The sequence below is a fragment of the Bos javanicus genome, chromosome 1, assembly GCF_032452875.1.
Source record: "Bos javanicus breed banteng chromosome 1, ARS-OSU_banteng_1.0, whole genome shotgun sequence".
Classification (NCBI taxonomy): domain Eukaryota; kingdom Metazoa; phylum Chordata; class Mammalia; order Artiodactyla; family Bovidae; genus Bos; species Bos javanicus.
The window spans coordinates 149,131,163-149,152,240 of record NC_083868.1 but is presented as its reverse complement, the minus strand read 5'-3'; the positions used below and the strand labels follow the sequence as shown (position 1 = coordinate 149,152,240).

General features: G+C 45.9%; 1 protein-coding gene and 1 non-coding gene across 2 annotated transcripts; one reads left to right on the top strand and one right to left on the bottom strand.

Annotated features, from left to right (window-relative positions):
• Positions 1 to 1,990: 1,990 nt before the first annotated feature.
• On the top strand, positions 1,991 to 2,097 carry LOC133255084 (U6 spliceosomal RNA). The gene has a single exon (XR_009738869.1). It is a non-coding gene; the product is annotated as a U6 spliceosomal RNA (small nuclear RNA).
• Positions 2,098 to 5,374: 3,277 nt separating this feature from the next.
• Positions 5,375 to 17,160, bottom strand: RIPPLY3 (ripply transcriptional repressor 3). The gene is made up of 4 exons (XM_061424683.1): positions 16,757 to 17,160; positions 15,784 to 15,850; positions 11,323 to 11,390; positions 5,375 to 7,612 (listed from the first exon to the last, which is right to left on the bottom strand). The coding sequence occupies exons 1-4, from the start codon at positions 16,858 to 16,860 to the stop codon at positions 7,312 to 7,314; spliced, it is 540 nt and encodes a 179-aa protein (XP_061280667.1). The 5' UTR covers positions 16,861 to 17,160; the 3' UTR covers positions 5,375 to 7,311.
• Positions 17,161 to 21,078: the final 3,918 nt, after the last annotated feature.

The window sequence follows — 21,078 nt, the reverse complement described above, 5'->3', positions numbered from 1 at the left end:
AGTGCTGGAGGTGGTGGGGACCAGGAGCAATTGCAGGGGCTGTCCTGGGCTTCTGTTGTTTTTTACTGGGGTGCTGTTTTCATGAGCATATTAACTTTGCAAAAATGTATCAAGTTTATGTGATTAGAAGTTCTTCAGTTCAGTTCAGTCACTCAGTTGTGTCCGACTCTTTGCGACCCCACGAACTGCAGCATGCCAGTCCTCCCTGTCCATCACCAACTCCCGGAGTCCACCCAAACCCATGTCCATTGAGTCGGTGATGCCATCCAACCATCTCATCCTCTGTTGTTCCCTTCTCCTCCTGCCCTTAATCTTTCCCAACATCAAGGTCTTTTCAAATCAGTCAGCTCTTCACATCAGGTGGCCACAATATTGGAGTTTCAGCTTTAGCATCAGTCCTTCCGATGACTATTCAGGACTGATCTCCTTTAGGATGGACTGGTTGGATCTCCTTGCAGTCCAAGGGACTCTCAAGAGTCTTCTCCAACACCACAGTTCAAAAGCATCAATTCTTCGGCGCTCAGCTTTCTTTATAGTCCAACTCTCACATCCATACATGATTACTGGAAAAACCATAGCCTTGACCAGACTAACCTTTGTTGACAAAGTAACATCTCTGCTTTTTAATATGCTGTCTAGGTTGGTCATAACTTTCCTTCCAAGGAGTATTATTTTCAATAGGAAGTTTACACTGGGACTTCCCTGGTGATTTCAACTTCATGTTTCTACTGCAGTGGATTCGGGTTTGATCCCTGGTCTAGGAACTAAGATCCTGCATGCCCACTTGGCAAAAAATAATAATAATTACATTAAAAAGTTAGCTTGATTTTTTTTTTTTTTAATCAAGGGAAGGGAAGGAATTCCCTGGCATCCCAGTGGTTAGGATGCTGTGCTTTCACTGAGGTGGCTGGGGATCTCGTTGGGGAACTAAGATCCTATGAGCCACGTAGCAGAGCCAAAAAAAAAAAAAAAGAGGGGGGTAAGGAAGAAGGTATGCTTTTATTTATTAATATAATACTTATAATAAAATTGCTATGAAATTGCCTCTAAAAAATTGTGCTCATCAAATAGACCTCTGGAATATAAAGAGAAACGAAATATTTTATATAATTTCAGAAAGCAGTTTTATGCCTCTATTTAAAATCTACCTAAAATAAAGTCTTCAATTTTTTTTTTGTATGAAGCCCATTTAGAATTTGGGCTTCCCTGGTGGCTCAGAGATTAAAGCATCTGCCTCTAATGCAGGAGACCTGGGTTCGGTCCCTGGGTCGGGAAGATCCCCTGGAGAAGGAAATGGCAACCCACTCCAGTACTCTTGCCTGGAGAATCCCATGGATGGAAGAGCCTGGTGGGCTACAGTCCACGGGGTCGAAAAGAGTTGGACACGACTGAGTGACTTAACTTTCACTTTCCACTAGAATTTAAACCAAGTCCTGAAAAGTAAATCCCTGGGCCTATGGGCTTTGATAGTACATATATTAGTTCTTCGTAGCTTTCGGTGATAACAAATATTCGGTTCTCCCTGTATAAAGACAGTTCTGAAAATGCACCGTGAGTCACGTGATGTGAGTCAGATACTGAAAAGGGGAGGGGGCAGTTGGCATGGGGGGAGCTTGGCCAACTGCAGAAACTTGCAAAAAAGGTTTTGCCTATTTCCTTATTCAGAATGCTTTTTCCCTGAGCCAAGGTAGCTGGATTAAAGTCCAGTAGAGTATAACCAAGGTGAGGGGCTTGTACATGGGTACATGGAGCCCAGGGGAGGATGCCAAGGGATCCGTGGGAAATAATGCAACAACAAAATGTCCATCAGCTGATGATCAGGTCAATAAAACATGGTCTATCCATACAATGAAATATCCGGCCAAATAGCGACACACGCTGCAACATGATGACTCTTGTAAAGGTCATGCTAAATGAAAGAAGCCGGCCACAGAAGGTCACATGTGTAAGGTCCCATTTGCATCAAATATTTAGGAAAAAAATCCAGAGAGCGCTTGCTTCAGCAGCACATATATTAAAACCAGAATGATACAGAAAAGATTACCACGGCCCCTGGGCAAGGAGGACATGCGAATCTATGAAGCATTCCACATTCTAAAGAGGATGTGGTGCATATGTGCAATGGAATATTACTCAGCCATGAAAAAGAATAAGATACTGCTATTTGCAGTAGCAAGGATGGATCTGGAGATTGTCGTGCTGAGTTAAGTAGGTCAGGCAGAAAAATACAAACATGTGATGTCACTTATATGTAGAATTTTTTTAAATGGTACAAAAGAACTTATTTACAGGACAGAGATAGAGTCACAGAGTAGAAAGCAAATTTGTGGTTGCCAGAGGGAGAGGAGAAAAAGGATGGATGGGGAGATTGGGATTGACATATATACACTGCCACTGCTGCTAAGTCACTCAGTCGCTCTTTGCAACACTATGGACTGCAGCCCACCAGGCTCCTCTGTCCATGGGATTCTCCAAGCAAGAATACTGGAGTGGGTTGTCATGCCTTCCTCCAGGGAAGAAGGAATTAAACCTAGGAATCAAACCTGCGTCTCTGATGTCTCCTACATTGGCAGATGGGTTCTTTACCACTAGCAACACCTGGGAAGCCCCATATATATATACACACTGCTGCTGCTGCTAAGTCGCTTCAGTCGTGTCCGACTCTGTGCGACCCCATAGACAGCAGCCCACCAGGCTCTGCCATCCCTGGGATTCTCCAGGCAAGAACGCTGGAGTGGGTTGCCATTTCCTTCTCCAATGCAGGAAAGTGAAAAGTGAACTCATCGCTCAGTTGAGTGCCCCATGGACTGCAGCCCACCAGGCTCCTCTGTCCATGGGAAAGTACTGGAGTGGGTTGTCAAGTTAAACCTAGGAAGTCTCTGATGTCTCATTGGCAGATGGGTTCTTTACCAGCTGCTGCTAGTCGCTTCAGTCGTGTCCGACTCTGTGCTAGACAGCAGCCCATATTCTCCAGGCAAGAACGCTGGAGTGGGTTGCGAGCAGTGAAGTCGCTCATCGCTCAGTTGAGTCAACTCTTCTAGACCCCATGGACTACAGCCTACCAGGGTCCTCTGTCCATGGGATTTTCCAGGCAAGAGTACTGGGTGGGTTGCCATTGCCTTCTCCGATATATATACGCTGCTATGTGTAAAACAGATGACTAGTAAGGACCTTCCGTACAGCACAGGGAACTCTACTCAGTACTCCATAATGACTTATATGGGAAAAGAATGGAAAAAAGAGTAGATTTATGTAAATGTGTGACTGACTCACTTTGCTCTACAGCAGAAATTAACACAACATTGTAAATCAATTAGACTCCAATTAAAAAAAAAAACAATAATAACAAAAAGAAATACAGAGAGAAAGTAGCTTAGTAGGTGTCAGGGACTGGAAGGGTTGGGGGGAATGAGACTGACTGACAATGGAAATGGTTATCTTTTGGGAATAATGAAAATATTCTGGAATTAGAGGAGATGGTTGTGGAACTTTGTAAATATACTAAAAGTGGGATGTATACTTTAAAAGGGTAAATTTTAGAATATGTGAGTTATAACACACATAAAAAAACAATTTCTGCCCCAGAAATTGGATTGAAAACAGTACAAGAAATGCAAGTACAAGCAAACCACAAGATAATAGCAAGGCTGAAAAACACCTTCATCATAACCTCATCTACTACATTATCAAGGTAGAAAGATTAGATGAAAAGATGGCAAAACAATTGAAATTTTCAAGAAGAATAATTGATTATGGTGTACGCTCAAACTAACATAGCATCAATTATACTCAATTAAAAAATAATTGAATTAACATTATCAGTGAACCTCAAAGCATATTTTATACCTTAGATATAATGACCATATGTTTAAGACTATGAGATTCTCAATCTAGTATTTTACAAAATTTCATCAAACTTAATGATAAACGTTTAGCAGATTGTTTTGTGATCTCTTGTTTAAGAGATCTTGGGCTTCCTTGGTGGCTCAGACGGTAAAGCATCTGCCGGCAATGCGGGAGACCTGGGTTTGAGCCCTGGGTCGGGAAGATCCCTGGAGACGGGAATGGCAACCCAATCCAGTATTCTTGCCTGGAGAATTTCATGGACAGAGGAGCCTGGCGGGCTACAGTCCACAGGGTCACAGAGAGTCGGACACGACAGAGCCACTAAGTACAGACTTTTTAACACAGAAGTGCAAAAAGAAGCACACCACTGGGATAATACTTTTTCTTCCTATTTAAAACTGGTTAACATAGTAAACAGAAAACAATACAGCAACAAAATGAAATGCATTCTTTTGTTAGCAGACGGGTTGGAAGACTCAATGAAAATGTGGTAGAAATTTGGAGAAACACAGATTACAACAAACTATTCAGTGTGGGAGGTTTGCAGTACGGCTGGGTGAGAGTTCAAAAATGTTTCCAGCATGTTTCAGCTTGTGGTATTTGCAAGATTCATTCGGAGCTACTTTCTGTGAGCCATCAAAAGAGAGATGTGTCAGGGTAGTTGGCCTCAAGCATAAATTACTTATTCAAAATAATACACTTTATGGAAACCTGGCAAGTGTAACCATTGCTGGGGTGGGTACTTTGATTAGTAAGATTCCAGAGGAAAGGTAGAAAGATGGTCATTTACAAACTGCATCATTATTAGGCAAGCTATTGCAGGAAATAAACTGAAGGGGAAATGCAGATTTTAGAAAATACCATCAATTGGATTTTTTTTTTTTTTTGGTAAATGAAGGGAAATTGAGACTGTGGGCGATAGGCCTGGAAATCCCATGGACAGAGGAGCCTGGCGGGCTAGTCCATGGGGTCCCAAAGTGTCAGACACGACTGAACTAGTGTGTATAGGTTAATTCCAAACTCCTAATTTATCTTCCCCTCCCCTCAGCTGCTTTTTTAATGCTAGGGACACATGATCAAAAGTGGGGAACTCATTCAGGTTTGAGCCTTTGTGAGCCAAACCACAGTCACCAGCAAGAACATAGGAGCCCCAAGGCCACCATCTCCCGCATCACAAACACCCTCATGCACTCACAGAGCCTGTGACACCGTTACTGCCGTAGCTACAGGGTCTTTATTTTCCACATTTGCACTCAGCTGGCCATATGCTAAGCAATTTAAGGAAAGTTGACCATGCGGCACATTTAAAATTCTGGTGCCCTGAGGGCTAGGTTTGGTTTCTTCAAGGTAAACAGGTGATTGGGCCAGATTTTTTTCTCAGTAAAATGGATTTATTAGAAAAGCAACACAAAGCCAAACATGATGACTTAAGCTGCATCCCAAGCATCACAGGGAGGGAGAATAAGAGTAAGACTTCTAGTTAACTAGATAAAGAGAAAGTCATCTTAAATCCTTTCTAAAATAAGCTCCATGTGTGTGAGAGAGAGTTGCTCAGTTGTGTCCAACTCCTTGTGACCTAAAGCACTGTAGCCCGCCAGGGATTTTCCAGGCAAGAATTCTGGAGCTGGTTGCCACTTCCTCCTCCAGGGGATCTTCTCGAACCAGGAACCGAACCTGGGTCTCTCACATTGCGGGCAGAGTCTTCACTGTCTGAGCCACCAGGGAAGCCTACCAAATAATCCCCAAAGGAATCGTTAAGATTGGAAAAAGGTTATTTAGACAGTAAGTAAGACAATAAAACTAAAATAAAAACATTAAAAAAACATTTTTAAAGAAAAATTTTAAGTATTTCTTTCAAGAGAAAGAGCAAAAAAAACCCAAAAAACCCAGATGTTGGCTACCTTTGGACAGAGAAAGAGGAAGATAGGAGAAGGTGACTTTTACTTTACAGCAGACATTTTTCAGTACTGTTTGGATTGTTAGAATATTTGCATGTGTTTCCTATTGCTTAATATTAATGACTTATTTGAGCATTGAGGTTATAGGCCATTTTACTTTCATTTTTATACTTTTCCTGCATTCCTAAAAAACACAAATATAATTTGAAAAGTTAAACATAGAAAAATCCTGACAAACTTAAAAACTTTAAAGCAGGCACTGATTTAATGTAAAACATCAAAGAGAAGGTGATTATCCAATGATTTTGTCTTTCAAAATATTTATTTCAGGTAGAAACTAGGAAGACAATCACATGTAAAATAGTTCCATAAAAAACTTTGACAAATACACTCATCTGGTCATTAAAAAATAAAAACCTGAAAATAATATTACATTAAGCACTTCGATTGAAAACAGTGTTTTGTTATTTAAGTAAAAAGCCCAAAGCAGTCCCCAGTGAAGAGCTAGTAAGCTCTTCTGTTCATACACACAGCCCTTAGACAAGAATCATAGACATTTTTATCCAGAATGGTCTCCCATCCCCAAATTCTGATCTTTTATTTTTGTTACTCTTATGGAAATTATTCAGTGTGTTTATGTGCTTTTCATAAACTTTTTTTTCAGAATGCCTAAACAACCACATCAACCTTGAAAAATAAATCATTTTTATAAAAGTGGTTGTTGTTGTTCAGTCACTCAGTCATGTCTGACTCTTTGCAACCCCCTGGACTCTAGCACCCTAGTCTTCCCTGTCCTTTGCTATCTCCCAGAGTTTGCCCAAACTCACATCCATTGAGTTGGTGATGCCATCCAACCATCTCATCCTCTGTCACCCCCTTCTCCTCCTGCCTTCAATCTTTTCCCAGCATCAGGGTCTTTTCTAATGAGTCAGTTCTTCACATCAGGTGGCCAGAGTATTGGAGTTTCAACTGCAGCATCAGTCCTTCCAATGAATATTCAGGACTGATTTCCTTTAGGATGGACTGGTTGGATCTCCTTGCAGTCCAAGGGACTCTCAAGAGTCTTCTCCAGCACCAGAGTTCAAAAGCATCAACTCTTTGGCACTCAATTTTCTTCACGGTCCAATTCTCACATCTGTACATGACTACCAGAGAAACCATAGCTTTGACTGCTGGGACCTTTGTTTACAATGTGGATGTAGCCAAATGAGGGGTCTCAGGTTAAGTGAGAGGCAAGGGTGGGGTACTAATCAATATGGAATGATTTGTCATTTAATCGGCACAGTGACACTGCTGCGTGTGCTTTGAAGGCCGTCCCTACCGGGTAACAACCTGCATTAATGCAAACATCTTGGATCTAGAATCCTCTCTCGAAGCTATGAATGAGATGCAAAGAATCACTCAGAGGAGGATGAGTAAAAGCCAAGTCCTGGGGGCCAGCGGGGTGCTGGCCAAAGGCAGTCAAGTCCTTGTACACCCAGTGGAAACGCGAAGTGTCCTGGGGCAACTGTCCCGCAGGGCTGTCCTCAGGGCACATGCGAGGTGGGCAGGTGCAGGAGAGACAGACTCACACGCATGAGGGGCAGGCAGCGGCCTCGGGGGAGTCAGGGTCAGGGGGTGGACCCTTCCCATCGAGGCCCCCAGGCTGCCACGCCGGGTTTGCGGCCCCATCTCTGGCCTTCCTCTCTGAGCCATCTGCCACCTCCTCGCGCTGCAGGGCGGAGAGCTGGGTGTCTTCCTCCAGCTCCTCTTCTGACTCAGACTCGTCATTGTAGAAGTGGATGGTGGCTTGCACGGGGAAACTGGCCAGCACCTTCTCCCCGGAGCTCTGCAGATACTCTTGACGCTTAGAAATGGGCAAGTAGAGTCTGAGATTAAAAAAACAAGTACACCGTTAGTCAGCCTGAAGACAGTTTTCAACCGCACTGAGAGGAGCCTTTTCTTTAGAAGCAGCTAATGCCCAATCTTCCTCTCTCATTTTGCCTTCAGTGTGGACAGCATTGGTTTTTGTTTTTTGTTTTTATTCTGCGCACAGGACACAAAACTGAGCAAGTGGGGGCACCTGGTGATGAACCCCATTCTAGGTCAGAAATGAGCTACCGAGGACTCCCCGGGAGAGCCAGTGGTTAAGGCTGCGCTTCCACTGTAGGGGGGCGCTGCTTGGATCCCTGGTAGGGGAACTAAAATCCCACATGCTGCCAGACCCGGAACAAACAAAAATCCTGAAACCTGCTCTTTTGGGGCTTCCCTGGTAGCTCGGACGGTAAAGAATCTGCCTGCAAAGTGAGAGGCCTGGGTTCAATCCCTGAGTCGGGAAGATCCCCTGGAGAAAGGCATGGCAACCCACTCCAGTATTCCTCCCTGGGAAATCCCATGGAGAGAGGAGCCTGGTAGGCTACAGTCCAAGGGGTCGCAAAGAGTCAGACATGACTGAGTTTTCTCCAGAATCCCCAGAGGAATCACCCCACATTAGTATTTTTAAAGCTTCCTCAGTGATTCTGGGGCTTCCCTGATAGCTCAGTTGGTAAAGAATCTGCCTGGCTCAGCTGGTAAAGAATCTGCCTGCAATGTGGGAGACTTGGGTTCCATCCCTGGGTTGGGAAGATCCCCTGGAGAAGGGAGAGGCTACCCACTCCAGTATTCTGGCCTGGAGAATTCCATGGACTGTATAGTCCACGGGGTCGCAAAGAGTCGGACATGACTGAACGACCTGCACTGCACTTGCAGGGATTCTATGAGAACTGAAGACTATGGTGTGAAACACCAGGAGAATGTCCTTTATCCCCAAATCACTCTTTGATCAGTCTGAGGGGCTCGAAATTTCATCTCCAGCAGTTACTATCTTTCAAATCAGATCAGATCAGATCAGTCACTCAATCATGTCCGACTCTTTGCGACCCCATGAATCGCAGCATGCCAGGCCTCCCTGTCCATCACCAACTCCTGGAGTTCATTCAGACTCACATCCAACGAGTCAGTGATGCCATCCAGCCATCTCATCCTCTGTCGTCCCCTTCTCCTCTTGCCCCCAATCCCTCCCAGCATCAGAGTCTTTTCCAATGAGTCAACTCTTCGCATGAGGTGGCCAAGGTACTGGAGTTTCAGCTTTAGCATCATTCCTTCCAAAGAAATCCCAGGGCTGATCTCCTTCAGAATGGACTGGTTGGATCTCCTTGCAGTCCAAGGGACTCTCAAGAGTCTTCTCCAACACCACACTTCAAAAGCATCAATTCTTCGGTGCTCAGCCTTCTTCACAGTCCAACTCTCACATCCATACATGACCACAGGAAAAGCCATAGCCTTGACTAGACGGACCTTTGTTGGCAAAGTAATGTCTCTGCTTTTCAATATGCTATCTAGGTTGGTCATAACTTTCCTTCCAAGGAGTAAGCATCTTTTAATTTCAGGGCTGCAGTCACCATCTGTAGTGATTTTGGAGCCCAGAAAAATAAAGTCTGACACTGTTTCCACTGTGTCCCCATCTATTTCCCATGAAGTGATGGGACCGGATGCCATGATCTTCGTTTTCTGAATGTTGAGCTTTAAGCCAACTTTTTCACTCTCCACTTTCACTTTCATCAAGAGGCTTTTGAGTTCCTCTTCACTTTCTGCCATAAGGGTGGTGTCATCTGCATATCTGAGGTAATTGATATTTCTCCCTGCAATCTTGATTCCAGCTTGTGTTTCTTCCAGTTCAGCGTTTCTCATGATGTACTCTGCATATAAGTTAAATAAACAGGGTGACAATATACAGCCTTGACATACTCCTTTTCCTATTTGGAACCAGTCTGTTGTTCCATGTCCAGTTCTAACTGTTGCTTCCTGATCTGCAGACAAATTTCTCAAGAGGCAGATCAGGTGGTCTGGTATTCCCATCTCTTTCAGAACTTCCACAGTTTATTGTGATCCACACAGTCAAAGGCTTTGGCATAGTCAATAAAGCAGAAATCGATGTTTTTCTGGAACTCTCTTGCTTTTTCCATGATCCAGCAGATGTTGGCAATTTGATCTCTGGTTCCTCTACCTTTTCTAAAACCAGCTTGAAAATCAGGAAGTTCACAGTTCACATATTGCTGAAGCCTGGCTTGGAGAATTTTGAGCATTACTTTACTAGCGAGTGAGATGAGTGCAATTGTGCAGTAGTTTGAGCATTCTTTGGCACTGCCTTTCTTTGGGATTGGAATGAAAACTGACCTTTTCCAGTCCTGTGGCCACTGCTGAGTTTTCCAAATTTGCTGGCATATTGAGTGCAGCACTTTCACAGCATCATCTTTCAGGATTTGGAATAGCTCCACTGGAATTCCATCACCTCCACTAGCTTTGTTCGTAGTGATGCTTTCTAAGGCCCACTTGACTTCACATTCCAGGATGTCTGGCTCTAGGTGAGTGATCACACCATCGTGATTACCTGGGTCGTGAAGATCTTTTTTGTACAGTTCTTCTGTGTATTCTTGCCATCTCTTCTTAATATCTTCTGCTTCTATTAGGTCCATACCATTTCTGTCCTTTATCGAGCCCATCTTTGCATGAAATGTTCCTTTGGTATCTCTGATTTTCTTGAAGAGATCCCTAGTCTTTCCCATTCTGTTGTTTTCCTCTATTTCTTTGCATTGATCGCTGAAGAAGGCTTTCTTATCTCTTCTTGCTCTTCTTTGGAACTCTGCATTCAGATGTTTATATCTTTCCTTTTCTCCTTTGCTTTTCACTTCTCTTCTTTTCACAGCTTTAGGTTTTATTAAAGCCTCTAATTCCAGGCTAACCAGAGTAACAATACTCTGCCGAGAGGTGACAGCACAGGCTAGGTTTACTTTGATGAAGGAAATGACAGCTGGAGAGAGAGAGGCTGAGAGAAATAGAGAGAGGCACACAGAGGAACAGAAATGCTGAGAACGAACCACTTGCCTAAAATGAAACTTAAAAGGCTTAGAGCAGTGATGGTCCCGATCATTGTCAACAGAACTACTGAGACGGCAGAGGTTCAACCACAGTACAGCATCCACCCAGCCCCTCGTTTTCTCCATGCCCACAGTTAGGAGGTCTATTTTGCACTAGGCAATATATTAACTTATATCCTGGGAGAAAATAGAAAGGAACCTAAATATCTAAGTGAATAAGCAGATATATACATATACAAGTCACATGCAATTAAACGCATGGAAAAATGTATAATGAGAGACATAGACAAAAAGTATCAACACAGGGGATTTTCCTAGCTAAGATTCCCAGCTCCCAAAGCAGGGGACCCAGGTCGATCCCCGGGCAGGAAACTAAATCCCATAAGCTGCAACTAAGATCCAGCACAGCCAGTAAATAAATAAATATATATTTTAAAGTATAGATATAAAAAAAAGACGCCAATTTCAACTTGCAACTGAAACACTGAATAAATAAATGAATAAATTCTAGATATCCAACAGAATATTCTTGAAGTTCCCTAGAGTAATCATAACCAAATAATGTTGGGAAATACACTGAATTATTTTCGATTTTTGAAAATGTATACACTTGAAGACACTAAAGTGTACTGAAGCTTATATTAAAAGGAATGATATATTTCTATGGTGAAGTTAGATATTACCTGACAGGATGCTGAAACCCAAAGGCCCCCTTCGATCCAAAGGTGTCTTGATCACCCCCAGGCTCAAGCTGCAAGGACAGACACATACAAACACAGACACAGTCAAGAATCCTTTGAAAGGAGCATCCTGAAGCCTTTAAAAATAAGATGTAAGTAGCCTGCACTTCGGAGAAGGCGATGGCACCCCACTCCAGTACTCCTGCCTGGAAAATCCCATGGACGGAGGAGCCTGGTAGGCTGCAGTCCATGGGGTCGCCAAGAGTCGGACACGACTGAGCGACTTCACTTTCACTTTTCACTTTCATGCATTGGAGAAGGAAATGGCAGTGTTCTTGCCTGGAGAATCTCAGGGATGGGGGAGCCTGGTGGGCTGCCATCTCTGGGGTCGCACAGAGTCGGACACGACTGAAGCGACTTAGCAGCAGCAGCAGCAGCCTGCACTTGGGCCTTCCCAGGTGCTGCAGTGGTAAAGAACCTGCCTTCCAATTCCTGAGATGCAAGAGATGAGGGTGTGATCCCTGGCTCGGGACGATCCCCGGTGTAGGAAATGGCAACCCACTCCAGTATGATTGCCTGGGAAATCCCACGGAGCCTAGTGGGAACTCCCATGGGAGCCTAGTCCACAGGGTTGCAAAGAGTCAGACACGACTGAGCACCCATGTGTGCACAGCCTGCACTTGTTAGGATCGGTTCCAATTTTAGAGACAATTTAAACAACTGAATAGAATACTGATGAGCTCCCCTTCCTTTGACAGTTGTCACAATGTCCCAGCACTGTGAGGGGTCCCAAGACGGAAAGATGAGTTGGACACAGGCCCCCACTTCACACATTTTAAAATCTAATGGGGAAAGACACACATGGAGGCAAATAAACACACTATAAAAGCATCAAGCAGTAAGATGCTCACTATTTTAAGCAAGGAGGGAGATCAGGAAAGGACTCATGGGGAGCCTGGCAGAGACATCAATAGCACTTGGGTATTCAGTTCTGGGCCCATCCACCCATCCACGGTGGAGCAGAGCATCCGATTCTGAGGGTCAGGAAAATAGACAGCATAGATTGGGAAAGGTAGAGCCCAGTGTGAAATGAATGAGAAACTGCCCTGGCAAAAGGGCTCAACAGGAAGTTGAATCCGGATACTGAACACCTTGAAAACACATGACTGAGTCTAGGTTTCATTCTGGAGACAGAATTCAAGACCATTAATGATTTCTGAGCTAGGGGTTCAACAATGAGCTCTGTATTTTAAGGATCACGGTGGCTGCTGGAAGCAGCGAATAGCATAGATTGGTGAGGTAAGGGCTTGGAGGTCTCTGGCAAGAGGTGACAGAGATTTGAACTCAAGTAACACCAACCAAGGGGCTTTCCAGGTGGCATTAACGGTAAAGAACCCACCTGCCAATGCATGAGACATAAGAGTCGTGGGCTTGATCCCTGCATCAGCAAGATCCCCTGGAGGAAGGCACGACAACCCCCTCCAGTATTCTCGCCTGGAGAATCCCTTGAACAGAGGACCCTGGTGGACTCCAGTCCACAAGATCATACAGAGTCAAGACACAAATGAAGCAACTTAGCATGCATGCAACACCAACCAGAAGGGAAGAGGAAGACAGGTTCCCAAGGACATGCATAGCATTTGAAAGGTAAGACACTGCTCGGTGCAGGCCCTGAACAGCCAAAGCAATCTTAAGAAAGGATGACAAGCTTGAACCATCACATTTCTTGGTTTCAAACTATTAGTATATTACAAAGCTATAGTGAGCAAAACAATAGTCGATCAAAATCAAAAACAGTAGTCAAAACAGTATCAAAAAGCTATTGGCTTAAATACAGACACATAGATCAACGGGACAGATTAGAGAGCCCAGAAATAAATTCATGCATTTATCATCAATTAATTCATAACAAGGGGCCCAAAAATACATAACGGGCAAAGGACAGTCTTTTCAATAAACGGTGTTGAGAAAACTGAATAACCACCTGCAAACTGGGCCCTTATCTTACACCATACAGAGCACATAACTCAGACTGAGTTAAAAACTTAAACGTGGTTATTCCCTGGGTAGGTTAGGACTCCACGCTTTCGCGTCCATGGGCTCAGGTTAAATCCCTGGTCGAGGAACAAAGATCCCTTCAAACCACGCAGCTAAAACAAAACAAATAAAAACCAGGAAACAAACAAAACAAAAATCTTAACAGGAAGACCCGAAATCATAAGCCTCCTTGACATTTTATCAGCCTTATTTTAATAACATGCTATGTTGAGCTAAGGGAAATAATGAGGGTCTTTGGAACAAAATCTGTTCCATAATGAAGTTCCCCGGTTGAGGGGGGGGGTGCGACGCAGGTCGGGGGAGGGGGGTGGTTCCAGGAAGTCACGTCTGCGCTAAGCTCTTTTGTAATTATTGCTGTTGTTTAGTGGAAAGGGACATCAAATGGGGGAGAGTGACCCCCGCCCTGCTCAGGGGTTTGAGACTTTCCCTTGACTTTAGATTGTATTCTAATTTTGGTCTGCTGACCTGCAGTTCAGGTCCCTAGGCAGTAGTCCCCTCCACCCCCACCCTTAACGTCCCAGGCCAATGACATTTCTCAAGAAATACAAACAGGGCTTCCAGTGGTTAAGAATACGCCCTGCAAAAAAAAAAAAAAAAAGAATACGCCTTGCAAGACAGGGGGTATCGTTCAGTCCCTGGTCCGGGATGATCCCATATGCTGCAGAACAACTAAGCCCTTATGCCAAAACTACCCGGCTCTAGAGCCTACGAATTGCATGCAACTAACCGAGACAACTGGGCTCTGCAACGAAAGGAGTCACCGCAGTGGGAAGGCCCGTGCACCACAGCAAAAAGTAGTCCCCGCTAGCCTCAACTAGAGAAAGACTGCGCAAAGCAACGAAGACACAGAGCGGCCAATAAATAAATTAAAAGACAGTTTTTAAAAAAGAAACATACAGCATAGCTCAGGAGCCGAACAATTCTCCCTCTTTGTCGGGAGGGGGCGCTGCTGAGCAAGAAGCCGGCCCTCGCCTCTCCTGCTTGCGCTCACCTGGCCGGGGCTCCCGGGAACCCAGAGCGGTATGGGGGGTCGTTCGCCACTGACCTCTCTGTCCGGCCAATCGGACCCTGCAAACAGCTGGCCAGTGGGGAGCCTGGCAGCTGAGCGCTACAGCTCTTGCGAACACCCACTCTCCACCCCACCCCACCCCACTCCCCCGCAAAAAAATCCATGTGCCTTGTGGATGATCCATAGAAAGCTGCTGTAGCTTAACATTTTTCTGCCAGTAATCTTCATTTTTTTTCTCACCAATGACCTTCTCATCATAATAGAAAACAGGACTACCTTACACTAGGAAAGTGTGCTGTATTTTTTATTCTTGCAAACAACTGGTAGACTGCACATATTTTTCATTTAAAAGAAAATTGGATAATTTTTTCTCCCAAGCACTTTTAAAAATCTTATGCTTACGAACTTAAGTTTGGATGCAAGAGAAGGAATTACTTCCCATTATCTAGTTATTGCAGGTAAGAATAATTTGGGGCAAGAAAAAATTATATTCCGCATTCATTTAATATAGATTTGATTTGCTTCACTCTTTAAATAGTAACTGAATTAAAACTCCCATTATTCAGACTAATTTAATGAAGGAGTCTAAATATCAAAATGCCAGAGAAGTCTGAACCTGAGTTTCTTATCAGACTAGAAATAACTGCACACTCTGCCAGAAGTGTTACCTAATGGTCCTTCCTAGCCTGATTAACTCTGGCACTTTAAAAGTCAGCCATTTATACTTTAAAATATGACAAAGGACAGGTGAATTCTATGAAAGCAAGTCATTACTCCAGTAAGTATAAAGCACTTTAGTTACCAATGCAGGAGACAAAAGAATAGTGGTGGCGATTAATCTTGCCCTCCAAAGCCCTCAGCTGGAGTGTGTTTGCTCAGAAAGCATGACTTAGGAGCACTTGCAGACAGGGCCCAAAGTTTCAGAAAGAGTCAAATGGCAGGTGGAGACTTTTCACTGCACCTTCTGGGCCCTCCAGACAGAGCTCTGCCCATATTTGCACTAGGGCACCAGCCTGGTGCTAATCTTTTGAGCCTGTGCTCATCTTTTCTCTAATTTGAGGGGGACCAAGGCCTTCTCTCCCCACTACCTGCTGTGTTATCAGGGGGAAGAAAAACGCAATATGGAAGAAACCTTTTACGATGTCCTTGAAACAGTTCTGCCATCATGGCATTGCTTTTCAAGAAACAGAAGCAAGCCAGAGCCAATCCGTGTCTGAGTCAGACCCCATCAACACCTGACCGGCAGGGTGCCCACTCCCAGACCCCAAGGCAATTCTGCGTTAGATGACCCAGGGAGGGACTGGCCGAGGAGGCCTCTCCTGGTCCCTTCATTGTAGAGATGGTGCCGCTTTCTGGCCAACCGGTTGGTATCTACAAGGCCCACACACTGACCTTACCTCACTTCCAGTTCTGGTGGGCTCAGCTTCCTGAGGGGTCAGGGTCCAAGGTCTCCATGGAGTTTGGCTGGAAGGACAGGGACCAAGAGTGAACCACAGCATTTTCTGCTTTTAAAGCTGGATCATAAGAGTTATCACTCTGATCATTTCTAACGTCTGCCTAAATGTCACTGGACACACCAGAATGTTCTTTCAAGTTCTCAGTCTGTGCGTTAAGCCTGTGCTGTGTGTGTGTGTGTGTGTGTGTGTGTGTGTGTGTGTGTTTCTCCTGCCACATTTCCAGTTCTCTGCCTTCACCGGGCTTTCAGAACTCCCAAATCTGATACACAATAGTTGAGAAATTTCTCTCCCATCCTGGCTGGATTCTTCAGTTCGTTCTCCCCACTGTAGCTGGCTACTTGGTCGCCTATTCATTTCAACCTCATCTCCCTGACTACTGAAAGATCAGGACTCCAGAGACCAGTCTGCAGAGTTTTACCAGGCAAAAAAAGCGGGACTGAGTTTCTCCTCTCTGACCGCCTGGCCACCCAGCCCCTTCTCCACCTCCCCTGCTAATTTGATTTTAACTTGATTACCTTAAAAGGGGCTGGTATCCCCCACCCCACGCCCCGCACCGCCGGAACAGCGAACGCTGAACCCCAAGCACGGGGCAAACAAAGAATATCACCAAGGATGTGCCGGCCAACAGGACGCGACCCACCCCTTGCCCCCCGCAGGGCTCGCTCAGCGGCCAGCTCGGTGGGTTCCAGATCTAGAAACGGAAGCTTTGGTCCACTGCCGGCCGCCTCTGGGGCCTCCCCAGTTGGGAACGGAGCTCAGGAGCCGAGAAGATTCTGCGTCCCCGTCTCACGCCTAGGAACTTGCGGGGCGTCGCCGTCGGGCTCCAGGGTTCCGCCTGGTCACCCCGTGATCAGCGCGGCCGGAGCATCCTGCCTGCCTTGCCCGCACCCACGCGCCGCGGGGACGCCCTCACCTCTCGGGCCCGCGCGGCGCCGGTGGTCCCCGGGGACCGTCCCCGACGCAGTGACAGACGCGTCCCCGCTCCTCCGGGGCTCCGGCCGCCGCCTCGGGTCTCATGATGCCCTCGGAAGACGCGGCGCCCGCGATCTGCCGCGCCTTTAACCGCTCCGGCGAGGGCACTCCCCGACCCGCGCGCTCGGCGCCAGGTTTAAAAACGGGGGCGGGGCGGGGAGGGGACACGGAGACCCGGGAGAGGGTGGGGTGCACACCGGAGAAACTCCGGGAGAGGACGAGCGAAGGTCATGGGAGGCGGGGGGACCAGGCCAAGGAGCGGACTCGGGACGCCCAGGGGGCAAGGGCGTGGGGGCGGGGGACAAAGGAAACCCCGGGAGGGTCGCCAGGGGCAGGGGCGAGGAAGCTGGGGAGGGGACGGCGGGAAGTGACCCGGGACGCCTGGAGAGGGGGGCAAGAGGGGGGCACGTGGTGGGCACGGGGGGGGGGTCTTCGCCCAGGGGTCTCCCCCTCCCGGTGCTGGAAAGGCGGGATCCCTGGCTTCTCGCCCTTCTGGCGTCTCCGCGGCCCTCGGGTTTTGGTTCCTGCGCCAGCATCTAGGTCTCCAGATTGGTGGAAAATTCTCACGTCCACGGCTGTTAAAGCGGCCGCGGGGTTCGGGGCTGGGGCGGGAGGAGCGGTTACCGAAGCCTGTGGACCCGCCCTGCCTTCGGGGCTGGACCGCGGGCGCCGGGGACACACCGACTGGGATGCGGAAACTGGCGATGGGGCTGCAGCTTCGCTTCCAGGCGGCGGAAGGCAGCCGACAGACCTCTCGCACCCTTCTCGCCTGGGAGGCCTTGGGACCGGAGGTGGCTTTTTCTGGGAGTGGGTGCTATTTACCAGCTGAGCCACAGGAAAGCCTAATGGAAATCCGTCCTCAATATTCATTGGAAGGAGACTGATGCTGAAGCTGAAACTCCAATACTTTGGCCACCTGATGCGAAGAGCTGACTCATTTGAAAAGACCCTGATGCTGGGAAAGATTAAAGGCTGGAGGAGAAGGAGACGACAGAGGATGAGATGGTTGGATGGCATCATGGACTCGATGAACATGAGTTTGGGTAAACTCTGGGAGTTGGTGATGGACAGGGAGGCCTGGCGTGCTGCAGTCCATGGGTCGCAAAGAGTCGGACACGACTGAGCGACTGAACTGAACGGAACTGGGTACGATTTTCCTCGGGATAGCTCCAGGCCCGGCACAGAAAGCGCCTCGATGAGCCGGGAAGGTGCGCGAGCCCTGGGAACACCTGGCCCGGCTGCAGGGCTCTCGGGGGCGTGGCTGTCGCGGTCCCCAGCGCTAGGGCAGGAGTGCTGTTTCATCAGCAGGGCCCCGCGGAAGAACCTGAAGGTGGCCAGCCTAGACTCAGGCCCCTCGCTTACAGACGCCCGATCCCCGCCGCCTCTGAGAACGCCAGCCTCCATTCGGTGGCTTGCAGTGAAAGTGAAAAAAGTGAAAGTTAGTTTCCTATCCCATGGACTCTAGCCCACCAGACTCCTCTGTCCATGGAATTCTCCAGGCAAGAATACTGGAGTGGGTTTCCTTTTCCTTCTCCAGGGGATCTTCCCGACCCAGGGATGGAACCCAGGTCTCCTTCACTGAAGTCAGATTCTTGACCATTTGAGCCACCAGGGAAGCCCCCTGACTTACAGTAATGGGTTTTTTGTTTTTTGGTTTTTTTCAATCAAAGAGCTTCAGAGATTAAAATGTTTCTGAAACGGAGCAGGATTGTGTGGTCCTTGCTCCCTCACCATGTCTTCTGCCTGCCTTTTGCCTGTGGAAGACTTTAGTCAAAGAATCATCAGAGAAGTGAGAAAATGCTGAAACAAAGGAAAACAGTCAAAGGAGACCAAATGATAATAATGTAGTCATTAAGCACGGTCAAGGACCTTTAGTTCTTTCTCAAGGTCTATAGATAATATTCTGAGCCGTATCCTGTGAGCTGTCATATAGATACTGAAACACCAGGTGGGGAACTTAACTACATGATGACCAGCCGGTACCCAGGATACGAGCTGCCACGATTCTGAGAACTGATCACAAAGAAATGGGAACAAATGGACCCTGGAAGTGAAGAGTAACTGAACCTAAAAGAAGGTGATGACCAGACCACTGATGACCAATTTGAAGATGACACACATACTTTTCAGTAACATTTGCACATGTTCTTTTCTTAAGAGCAACCGGTTATGACAATAATGAAACCTAATTAAAGAAGGGGGCAGACAACCTACCAACACAGAAAGATTTTATAAAGGGAAGATACAAATGGCAGAGTAGATGTGGCCACTGAGTACTGACATTTCTAAGAATTTTAACCTTTTTAAATGTTTTCTAAATTTTCCACAATGAGACTATATTACTTCTGTGTATGTGGTAAAATATGTTGTTGTTTACTCGTTAAGTCAGGTCCAACTCTTTGTGACCCCTTGGACTGCAGCTCACCAGGCTTCCCTGTCCTTCACTATCTCCCAGAGTTTGCTCAAATTTATGACCATTGAGTTGGTGATGCCATCCAACCATGTCATCCTCTGTTGTCCCCTTCTCCTCCAGCCTTCAGTCTTTCCCAGCATCAGGGTCTTTTCTAATGAGTTGGCTCTTTGAATCAGATGGTTAAATTATTGGACCATCAGCTTCAGGATCAGTCCTTCCAATGAATATTCAGGGATGATTTCCTTTAGCATTGACTGGTTTGATCTCCCTGAAGTCCAAGGAACTCTCAAGAGTCCTCTCCAACACCACAGTTCAAAAGCGTCAGTTCTTTAGTGCTCAGCCTTCTTTATGATCCAGCTCTCATATCCATACATGACTACTGGAAAAACCATAGCTTTGACTCTAAGCTAAACTATACATAACATAAAATTTACCAGTTGAAGCATTTTCAAATATAATTCGGTGGCACTAGATAGACACACTGCTGTGCAGCCGTCACCGGCCTCCGTCCCCAGAACGTTTTCACTGTCGTGAACAGAAACTGTACTCATAAAACATAACTTCCCATTCCTCCTTCCTCCCAGCTGTGATAACCACCATTCTGTCTCTATGGATGTGATTATTCCCAGCTTGTATAATGGGAATCGTTTGTCCTTTAGTGGAGCATGTATTAATTTTATAAGTTATACATTTAATTTTTACCCCAACCCTGCAAACAGGCATGATTCCCATTTTACAGATTAAGAAATTAAAATTGAGAGAGATTAGATAACTGGTGTAAAGTCACTGTCTGGTAAGAGACTAACCAAATGCCAAAAAAATAAATTTAAAGGGCAAAAGGACCCAAGACAGTACCTGCACACACTAGATACTCAGTTTTTTTTTTAATTGGATTATAGTTGATTTTCAATGTTGTGTTAGTTTCAAATGTACAGCAATGTGATTTAATCTAATTAATCTAATATACATTATTTTTCAGATTCTTTTCCCTTCCACATTACTACAAAATATTGAGTATATTTCCCTGTGCTATACAGTAGGTCTTTGTTGCTTATCTACTGTATATATAGTAGTGTGTATCTGTTCATCTCAAACTCTGAATTTATCCTCGCCCCTACTAAGTTTTGTCTTTTTTGTTTTGTTTTTCTTTCTGCCCAGCACCTGCAGGAGCACAGTAGCCAAGGCTGGAACAATTTGAACAACCAAATAAAGCAGTATTAGGTTATAAGCCAAAATATACAATAAATAATATCAGTTTGTATTGACATCAATAAATATTTAATGAATGAATACCTGGGCACTAATAGGCAAGTACTTTTTTTTCATATAATTTTATTTTATATATTTATTTATTTTGGGGTGTTCTGGCTGTTCGTGGCTGTGAGGCCTTTTCTCTAGCAGTGGTCTGTGGGCTTCTCATTCTGGGGGCTTCTCATTTCGGTAACTTCTCTTGTTGTGGAGCCAGGGCTCTAGGGGTGCAGAGGCTCCGGTGGTTGCAGTGCGTGGGCTCAGTAGTTGGGGTTCCTGGGCCGCAGAGCACAGGCTCGATAGTGGTGGTAACGGGCTTGGTAGCTCTGTGGCATGTGAGCTCTTATAGGGCCAGAGATCGAACCTGTGTCCCCCGCAGTGGCAAGCAGCTTCTTACCACTGAGCCACCAGGGAAGCCCTAGGCAAGTATTCTTTTCACAAGAGTTCCCAGAAGTTTATTTAGACTAGAGAAAGCCATAATTCGAAAAGATACACGCACCCCAATGTTCATTGCAGCTGTATTTATAATAGCCAAGACATGGAAGCAACCTGAATGTCCACTGACAGACAAATGGATAAAAAAGATGTGGTACACACACACA